At 40.1% G+C, this 10,926-nt stretch overlaps 1 protein-coding gene across 1 annotated transcript in view; it reads right to left on the reverse strand.

The window, feature by feature from the left end:
* LOC103250289 (catenin alpha-2) overlaps window positions 1-10,315 on the reverse strand; it is a gene marked incomplete at its 3' end in the record, with an annotated part of 499,717 nt that extends 489,402 nt beyond the window's left edge. The window contains exon 1 of the mRNA XM_008048879.1: window positions 10,112-10,315. Within this exon, the coding sequence (XP_008047070.1) occupies window positions 10,112-10,294 (183 nt within the window). The remainder of the gene's footprint in view (window positions 1-10,111) is intronic.
* Between the last annotated feature and the right edge of the window lie 611 nt (window positions 10,316-10,926).

Here is a 10,926-nt window from a genome sequence, read left to right on the forward strand (position 1 = left end):
AGGTGGCCGGGAGCAGCCACTGCACTCCAGTCTGAGCAACAGAGTGATACTCCAACTCAAAAACAAACAAACAAACAAAAAACATGTTTCCTTCTTCCTTATTTGCTCAGGCATGTGGGAGCCAAGAAATTTCTGCCCTAATCGTTCTAGAGAGCCCCTATCCCTCGGCCACCACAGCTCCCAGTTCTGCTTTCCAAGTCTGCTCAGTCAGTTCCACAGTCTCTTGCCCCCGTCACATTCCATTGCCCTCTTCAATTTCGTTAAAATATTTTATAATCGAAAATGTTTTATATTAATTGCAAACCTGCAGCCTCGTAGGGCTAATCTATAATTGGTAGTTTACACCAACTCTCATTCATGGTGGCTTATTTTATTTGGCCTTTAGTGATTCAGGATTGTAACTCATACTCCTTGTAACTTTACCTTTGGAAATTCTTTGAGGTCCAGGTTTAAAATGTGTTCCTCGGGAAAATGTTGGTATTTTCTTCTACCAGGTACCTGGAAACCCATCACCCAGAATGTCTTTAAAATAAATTCTGGGTAAATTTTAGGTCATGCTAGAATCCAGTTTCTAGTCCTGATACTGAGTGATCATAGTTAGTAATTCCTGGGGGAGGTGTTCTTCTTTTTCCCTGCCTTTTAAAGGCCAAGACAACACACATTCCCATCTTTATTCTCTATAGGGAGGTGTTATTTTCTTAGATCACACAAATAATGGTGCCAAGACCATCTAAGAATTCAGGCTTTAGTTTACCCTTAGGTTTCTCATCTGACTGTCCATCCAGCTGGGTCGCCATACTTCGTCTGCACTTCTCTGCACCCATGCTTCTTTTAGAAACCAAGTCTAGGCCACAAGAAATCTGCAGACCCTAATCTAGTTAATTCCTTCCTTATCATTTATTTTCTCTGATCAATTCCCTTACACTGCTATAGGTTCAGCCATACATTCAAAATAATTTTTAAGAATTTCACCACTTAGTGGGTGGAAGGAAGAAAGGGAAGGAGGGAGGGAGGGAGGAAAGGAAAAAAAATATTGGTGGAGGGCGCGTAGGTGAAGGGGATGGAAATATTGATTGCTCCATACTTTTGTTCACCATATAGAAGTCAATAGTGAGCTCATGGAGTCGTTGCTATCTTCAGTGCTCAGACTGAACCACTATAGAACCAACACTGAGGGCTTCATTTTCATGGCAAGGTTGATGTTCCAAAACCTTCCTGATCAAGAGATTGCTGGCCAGTAGATTTCATCTTTGTTGATTGGCTATTTGCCCACACTATGTAATGAGTTTATTTCCAGATCCCTGTTAACTTTAAGAGATTCTAATAATAGGAAATGCCCTAAAGTAGATCATTCAGTCAGCTATGGTGTTTGTCAAGATGTTTTGTTTTTGTTTTTTTTTTGAGTCAGCGTCTCACTCTGCCACCCAGGCTGGAGTACAGTGGCACAATCATGGCTTACAGCAGCATCAACTTTCTGAGCTCAGGCAGTCTTCCCACCTCAGCTTCCCACGATTGCCTGGCTAATTTTATATTAATTATTTTTAGAGATGGGGTCTCACTATGTTGCCTGGACTGGTCTCAAACTTCTGGGCTCAAGCAATCCTCTTGCCTAAGCCTGCCAAAATGTTGGGATTGCAGGCATGAGCCACTGTTCCTGGCCATCAGGATTCTAAAGTGCATACTCTCAGTGACCACCCTGAACCCTTCAATGCAAATCTAGGTTTCAAAAACACACAGCTTCTAGCCTCCGACCACCACCCCTATTCCTAACCCTAAGACCAAACACCTACGGGATCACACTTTAGAGCTACAGGAAAGGCTCATATTCACATAATGTACCAATAACTTTCTCCATGCTTACATGGAATTTTAGTCCCTCTCTCTGTTCCACAGAAATTGAAGATGTCCCCTCTGGCCTATCTCTAGTGGAAGCCTAAGGCACCAATAAGGAAGATACTTTATCTCCTATCTCAAACCATCTGAGATATGGTGTCTTCCTTTTATTGAATTCAGCCTTCTAATTCAACTTCCCAGAGCTCAGAGGCCTGGTCCTCCCATGGCTCTCCCTGCTAGTTTCCTAGGACTGCCAGTCCTGGTCATTCTCCCCTCCCCCCAAGTCCTCCAAACATCATCTAATCTAATAAAGACTCTCATGATGTTCTTTTCCTGGCCTGGGCAACAACTGTAATGAATGATCTCTGCAGTGTGTCTCTAGGCAGGGACATACAGCCAGACATATCTCAGCAACTCAGAACCAGCAGAAGAGTACCTGACCTGATGCAGATACAGCCAGTGAAGCGTTCCCTTCCTTTATCAGCTTATACTCCTTATCTCCAAAAAGACCTCAGTAACCTGTACAGCACAGAGCTTTCATTTGAGGTTAAAAAAAATAGAATAGGGAAACAAAAGCTTTGGAAAGAACAAGGAAACAAATGTGCGTCTCCTTGGACAGAGTTTTCTGATAGCCATCATCTCATTTAATCGCTGGATAACCCCATAAAGTGATTCCTGTTGTCGCCATTTTGCTGCTGAGAAAGGTGGGACTCAGCGAGTATCTCTGCCTTGCCTAATGTCACATCACTTATAAGTGGTAAAGCTAGGATTTGAATCAAGGTATAGAGGGCAACTGAGCACAGGCTTGTGGCCTCTGCTAAACTATCTATAGTGGCAGGTGGTAGGGTGGGGGTGGTGGTCACAAAGAAAAAGCCCTTTCTCATGCCAAGGAGATGATGTGTGAGATTACACTGGGAATTGATTTCATGATGCAAACAAGACAAAATCTAGTTAGATCTATCGTTCTTGGGATTTCATTAGTCATTTCACTGGATGTCGTGAGTTGATAAGTCAGAGCAAATGTGTATAGCATGCCATATATATATATTTTTTTTTTTTTTTTAGTCAAGAGTCTCATTCTTTCACCCAGGCTGGAGTGCGGTGGCAAGCTCACAGCCACCCCAGCATCAACCTGCTGGGCTCTGGCGATGCTTCTGCTTCAGCCTTCTAAGTAGCCAGAACTACAGGCACCCTACCACGCCCGGCTAATTTTTTGATATATGGTAGAGATGAGGTCTTGCCAAGTTGTCCAGGCTGTACTGGAACTGAGAGGTTCAGGTGATCCTCTCACCTCAGCCTCCCAAAGTGCTGGGAGTACAGGCTTGAGCTATCCTACCTGGCCATGCCATATTTTTTAAGGGTCTAAGTCCCCCCCTTGGATAACTGCCTCACACCTTGGGTTCTTTAAGAGTCAAGAAGACCTGTCATGTTCCTATAGGGCCTTGATGTGACCTATGCCTGTGCTTTATAGCTAAAATGGGTACTGGGTCCAGATCACCCTATTACCAACAGCCTACTATGCCAGACTATGCCAACTATGCCCCTGTAGGGCACTTGAACCTGACACAACATCCTGTACAATTTCACCCTCACGATTCTCTTCAGGGAAGATGTCCTGCCAGGATGACTGGACATTTTCCCACCACCTGTGTCTAAGTCATGTCCCTTCAATACACTCCCTTGGCTTTCTGAGATCCCATTACAGCAAACACAGCCGGGCACCATTAGAAAAGGAATATAATAAGAAGAAGGAAGGTGAGGAAAAGTTTAAAAGTTTGTTTTACCCCATACCAGGCGCAGGGTACCTCTGGGAGTCACAGTGAGATCTACATGGAAATGCAGACAACTGAATTGCGAATGCCATGATGCAAGGACCCCAGAGACTTCCACTTCAGCTATGTATATTTCTTTGGAAGAGAAGAGTCAAAGGACAATCATCCACCTCAGAGAAAGGGTTGGTAACTTAATTGTACTCTTTCAATGTCTGAGCAAGAAATACCAACTTAAAACAAATTTGAAAACTGTCTCTTCAAGGAAGCAAAAGTTTTCTATGGAAAGTATATTTGCAAAGATGAATCTGAAGCTCAGAATTAATAGAGATGAAGGCAATGAAAATATATGAAGGTAGACAAGAAAAAAAAAAGGAGAGAAGGAAAGATACAAATAAGGAAAACCTTCTCACCACAGGCTCCAACTTTGGAGGAATCTTTCCCTTGGACAAAACTACCAATCTCATTAAGGCAACTCTTAATTTCCCACTAGAATGGAGAACCATTATAGGGCTGTGTGGGCCACATTAGGTCCCATATAACCCACAAACAGCTTGAACCCTTATTTTCAACTGTTTTATTCTGTTTTAAGCCAAACCTTTTAACAGAGAAAGTTATAATTAGCCAAGCTGACTTTTGTGAATTTTACCACCTCCTCTACATAATGATAGGAAGGAGAGAAAAGAGATGGCCTAGGGAGCACTGGAAACAAATTTTAAGTTTAATCAACAATTCACTTCATTCTTAAGTGATAACAGCTTCTGAGTCTTTTTCCCACCTTCTTATCTGGGAGAAATGTGGCAGAATAACAATTCTTTTGACAAATTTATCTTTCTGATGACACTCCCTTTGTATGCATCAATCCTTTTCTGGGATTCTAGATCAAACCCAAATACAAACTTGCCCATGAGTTGTTCTGGGCCCCTCTCAGTAGTAATGGACAGTTGACTTAAAGAAATTCTGATAAATGAAAATCAAATTTATTCAGAAAATCAATAAAATACAAAAAAATACATTTACAATCTTTCTAAATAGAATCTCAGAAGCTTCACGTTTTCTTCACATGCAAAAATTTGATTGCTCAATACTCTCAGGAATCCCCTAAACCACATAAACTATAAAGCTGTGTCATCACTCCATTCTCATTTTGTCCCTCAGACATGCGTTGGTTCTAAATCAGAAGTGAATGCTGCCAGCATGAAAGGTTTTCCCGACTTATCTTTTCCAACCCTCTTCTCTAAAAGTACATCAACATGAACTGTTTCTAAATGAATTATGACTAATTGGCAAAATAAAATGCTGTGCAGCCAGTAAATATAAGGTTGGGTGTTTATTGATATGTTAACATGTTCACAATATATTGCATGAAGAAAATAGATTACAAAACACCATTTACAATGAGTCAATTAAAAAAAACTCAAGGTATAACATATGTGTGCATGTGTATAAATATACCATCCCCAAATGATCCAAACATTGGAAAGACATACCCCAAGTCATTAAGGGTGATTATTTTTAGGGGATGAGATTATGAATAATTTTTATTTTCTTTTTGCTTAGCCTTTTATTCTTTACAAGAAACACTATTTATTTTCCACTATTAAAAAAAACCCCAACATAAAAGCCACTATTTTCAGAAATCATGTGATCCTGGATATCACCACAAGTATTACTCATGTAGCATTGTGGAACGGGATGCCAAGTCTTGCTGTGTCTGGGCCCCAGAACCAGTCTGAGAATAACCATTGTAGGCAGTATTTCAGTCCTCAAGTCCTCACAAGTGGGCTCACTTAGGTAACCCCCTTCATGTTAAATCCCACTCTAGAACAAATGCTATGAGAATACTTCCGGCTCATGTAATGTGTATATGTTCCCACACCAATATGTCTCCATGTGCTTTTAATACCTTTACTATATTTAGTGGTTTACAAAAGGTTCGAAAACACTTGGATCCAAAGGTTTTAAAAAATAAAAAAATTTAGTTACTTTTCAAAATATGATTAAAAAAATAACCTGCCGCACTTGAACACAGCAGAGACTAACAAGTCGTTATTTTCTGCCATCAGGATCTCTGCTGTCATTGTGAAAACGGTTACTTTTTCATTGTATTACTATTTGAGAAGACTGTGTTTCTGTATCAGCCTTTAAAAAATGTAGAGCAACACAGAGAGTCTATGCATGCAAAATTGAACGAGGTTATACAATAATACAAAACACAACAAGGTCCAGGGACCTCTGCCCATTGCATAATCTCATCAAGGCTTAATAGTGAATTGTGCATAAAGAAATAACAGTTTATTATTGTTCTTCATTTACAGTTTAAGTACCTAGAATAAACATTATTTTTTCTCCTTATAGTTCTGCATTACAGTTTAATACTTAAAACAAGCATTACATTTTTTTCCAGTCTTTTATATGCATAAGAATGGGAACCATACTTAGACATTTCTGGTGATACAGCTTTGAAACAAAAATTTTTCTTCTTAACTCCCCTTTCAAATGCAATCTGTCTAGCAGAGTGTTCAGGCATTGACAAGCAAGCGATTCACAAATTGTTACTACATCTGAGTAAATCAGAATTTTCTGAGCAACCCAAACCCAATGAAGATATCCCATTAGCTGTAGTTAATATTATTGTAGCTGTCATTTTAAGTGCAAATGTCTATCTTAGGTTCATAAAACAGACACATTCTTTTCACTAGTTACTTTATAAACAGGTTTTGTTTAAAATATTTTCAGAATTTGGATATTTTACTCTATTACTACTGCTATCCTCTGGCCCAAAAGACCATTCCAGGACCCAGAGCCTCCTCACCTGTCTTCCTGCCCTCATCCCTTGACGGTCTGTTCTCAACACCTGTATCACGATATTTTCTGCCAACACTCTCAATGACCTCCCATGCCATTAGAATTACATAGAGTAGTGTGCAGAGTTCCATACAGATGAATGTCTCGTCTCTGTGCAGACCCCATTCCCTACCACCATGATATTCACGACAGCCACCCTGGCTCCCATAATTCCTCAAACACACCAGCCGCCTGCTCACAGCAAAGCCAGGGATTTTGCTGCTCCTTTCACCCTTGCTTTGCACCCTTGCTTCCAGAAGATCACTCATCTACTGTCATCTTCTCAACCCAGGATAACACAGGTTATTCTCAATTACAGTATCACCCCATGTTCCTTACCTCCCAGGGCTTCTATCTCCTCTTTGCACTTACTGCAATTGAAAATAAATCTTGTTTAAGCTACTAGTATTTACCAACTCTTTTCCAAGTAGCACGTAAGCTCCACAAGAGCAGAGGATTGTGTCTGTTGTGCTCACTTCTGTATCCCCAGAAGCCTAGAACAGTGCCTGGCAAAAAGAGCCAGGCAGACAATACACATTGGTTGAATGAATGTAATATTCTAAATCTGAATTCATCACAAAATTCTTATCAATAAAAGACAATGCTTATGCTGCTACAAACAAAGCCGCATAAAATTACAAGTTTTGGAGGAAAGTTTATGCATTCATTATAATTTGGAACTATTTATAGCACTCAGCATAATGCTCTAGCAGCCACACGGATGGCGCTCATCCAATGAACATTTATAGGCCACACATCCTTTTGAATTGGAATCTCTCTCCACCCATTAGTCTCTACATCTGTACCATAATGATATTCTATTTAAAGGGGGATTCGCTTTAAGAATCTTTTCATTTAGGGCTATATATTAAACTTGGCCAAACAACTTAAGGCCAGCCAAGGCTTTCCTAAAACATTCCCGACCATCTTTTTTACCACTGCCATACTCTGTGATCATAATTTTATCACATGCATCTGCTCACCCAGCCTTTTTTCCCCATACCACAGTTTCTTTCAACTGCACAATTTTTGCTACATCTTCAAGTCACATGCATCAATTGGAATAGACACTTGTGGAAATATCTAACACATAACTGCCATCCCATTGAGCTCAGTGCAACCCATATGGCTAAACCGTGGCCCATGCCTTGTGAGGCAGCCTTATCCTAGCCATTTGGACTGGCACTCGGCTTCTCTCCACAATCTCCATCTCCCTCCATTCCATACCACTTGGCATGTATGTGGTTTTAGAACAGCTCAGGCTGCACGTGAGGATGACAAGTTGAATATTCATTAGGGGCTGATTGGGAGATTTTTAGAATCCAGAAATGTCAGTTATGCCAATTTTTAAAATCTTTTCTTTTCAGTTTAATGGATTCTTTATCCTAATGATATTGCCTAGCACATTAAGATGAAAACCTGCAGGGCAATAATTTGATTACACCTTTATTCCCAGAGCTTACAAAATTGAAACAGCCAAGTCATGATTGACTAATTTACTTGTTGCTGTTAACTACAAGGCTTTTCAGACAAGGCACAGGTGTATATGTATGTTTTTTGTATTAATATATGCTACATCAAAATAAATATAAATTGATTTTTGTAGCAGTAGAAATGAGTGCATTGGACGGGGATTATGGAGGTGCCGAGCTGCATACAATTCCACCTTGAAATCACCACAGTGCAAAGTCCAACTAAATTTTACACAGTTTACATGAAAGTCAAATAAGAGGTGTTTTATTTCAGGCTTTGATCATGATGGTTCAATGGGAATAAAACTCGTACACATTGAAATTTAAGCACTGTATTCATCTATGTTTTATCTCTAACCATGTCAAAATAGAAACTAAGATTTCAAAAAACGTACAAAACATTCCTCCATCACAAGACTGTGAACAGAAAAACGAGCGCCTGGAGTCACTGAAATAAAAAAATCCATCAGCTTTGCTGATCTGTACGGGTTTGCACGAAAAGAAAAAACTTCTACTTGGCAGGATTCTAGACACCAAACTGCAAATTACATGTCATATCTCGATCAATTATTCTTTAATCACATTCAGTGATTTCTATTCACAGGAACATACTTTTTGTCTGATTTATTTATACTGAAAGCTTAACCATCACTGCTTTCTCTATAGTTTCTGCTTTCTTCTTTGGCAATAATTATTCATGTATAAAATACCAGCATGCCATAATAAAACCATAATAAAACCAAATTCCATATATAAGTGACTAGCTCTTTGCTATTTTGTTAAAACCACAAACAAACAGAATCCCAGATTTTATAAGCATTCTTTTTTTTTTAGTCAAATCTGCTATTCAAAAGATTCACTCAAGTGGGAGACCCTGGTGACCAGATGTACCCAACAAAGCACTCATAGATCAAAATCCTATAAAATGTTGGCCATCCAGGGTCCTATAGAGAAGTTGCCATAAACCTCTGGTTACCACATGACACATCTACACTTCATTCTTTGTGTGCTGAAAATAGGCAAGTCTTCCAGAGTCAAAGAATCTTACAATTCATGGGAAGGAAACAGATTTGTTTTTTAGTCTATAAGAAGTTCTCATCAGACAGCGTTTTGCTTCATGAGACGGAAGAGCACTGTGACTGTCAGTGCTCACTACTTGCTTGTGTGTCTGACAGCTTCAGATTTACTTATGAGGTGAGGTCCTGGAAGCAGGGACATAGGTGAATTTTCCTCAGTATTGCCTCACAGTGTTCTGACAATACCCAGCAAGGACTTCAAAAGCTGTGAGCAGATTTCCACAGTCCCTGTTACCTACCTGACCACTACACAGGGCATTCCTTCAACACGTAATATCAAGACTTCACTTCATCTACATTTTTTCCAATTTGTGCTGAATTTCCTCAAACCCAAAAGTCCAGGATAGGGGGAACTCCAGCTCGTTCACTGTTGCAAGCACTGGCCATCACCTCAGCTGAATGAATGTAGCAAATCAATACAACAATAATTTAGAGCCTTTGAAAGCAAAGAGTATGGGTTTATCACCTTCTTGCAGTTTACAGGTGTACAAAATTGTCACTGTCAGACTTTATAACTGTAAGAGAGGGTGGCTATTGTCTGCCAAAACACAACTAGATATCACTCATACAGACGTATGTGAAAACTCGGAGACTCGCTCTTCTAAGAGTTCCTAATTGCACAACAAATCAATAAAGCTTGTCCACGTTTTACTGCGTTTAGAACTTTTCCACCTTAAACGACCCTATACAGACATGTTTAAACCTATTATACTTGTTAGTGCCTCTTAGAGGTGAAGACTAGCATCTGTTGCTATCCTCAGCTTTCAAAGGGCTCTTTGTAAAAGAGGACTTAGTGTCTCTTCAATTGTTTTCAACAGTCATTTACCATTGCAAATTGAAATCTTACCTGAATCAAAATGCAACCACTAAAGTAACCAAGAAGCAATCACTCAAGTAAAAAGTGAAAGAACGTACTATCCATCAATCTTCTCCACACTTAAAAAAAATGCATTCTGAAATGACACGTTCTCCCCAAGCAGTTCTTTGGTTTCATCTGCCTCTCTCTGGGGAACACCTGCCTGTCCTCTTTTCCTGCCATCCATGCTTTCATAAGAGCCACAAGATCGCGGAACAGAATCCACCAAAACAGGAGAATGGAAAGCCCGAGACTTACATTATTCATGTACTCGCTGAGCAGGTCCTGGAGCGCCTGCCGCACGGCATTGCACTCAGCAACGATCCTCTCACGCCTGTCGTCCCGTGTACAGGAGGAGTCGGCCATCAGGGCTGCACCGCTGATGATGCTCTCCAGCCGTTCCTCCAGGGATGGCCTGAACCTGGCCTCGCTGAATGTCATGGGGTCCAGGATAATCTTATTCTGAAAGTACCACACATACACACACAAAAAAAAATTAGCAGAGAAGAGAAGACTGCCTCTGTCCTATTTTCTAAACCAGAAACCTCTGCAGCCAGGACAACAGTCCCCAAGGAGGATAAACTGGTTACTCAGACAATTTCTAAAGTGACCTTGACAAAGTGTCAACTTTTTGTTAACATTTTGCCCTAAATCTAATCTTCAAGTTGAAAACAGCATATCTCGTTTGAAGACTCTGTTCTTGGCTAAGGCCATCTTGACCAAAGAGTTTTCAAATGAGTTTGTAACACTGGCTTGGCATATTGAAACGCGCAGTCATCAAGGAAAACACGTTTCAGTGCAGCACTTTGGGGGATTTAAGAAGCTTTTAGAGCTAAAACATGGTACACAATCAACAACTCCATTATGCATTAGCCGTGCCTTGTGTACACATCCCATCACCCTCATGATGGCTTATTACAGTGCTAATTCTAAAATGGGGGGTATTAAAGAAGTCTTTTAAAAAATTCAAAAATAGTAGAAAATCACTGCTTAAGTTGTTACAAAATAAGTCTAGGTTCGTGTTCTGAGAAAGTTTGCCCTAGCCCTCCAAAGCATCCTAGGGTATTTGCTGA

This window comes from Carlito syrichta, unplaced genomic scaffold (genome assembly GCF_000164805.1).
Source record: "Carlito syrichta isolate Samal-C Ts95f unplaced genomic scaffold, Tarsius_syrichta-2.0.1 Scaffold127890, whole genome shotgun sequence".
Lineage (NCBI taxonomy): Eukaryota > Metazoa > Chordata > Mammalia > Primates > Tarsiidae > Carlito > Carlito syrichta.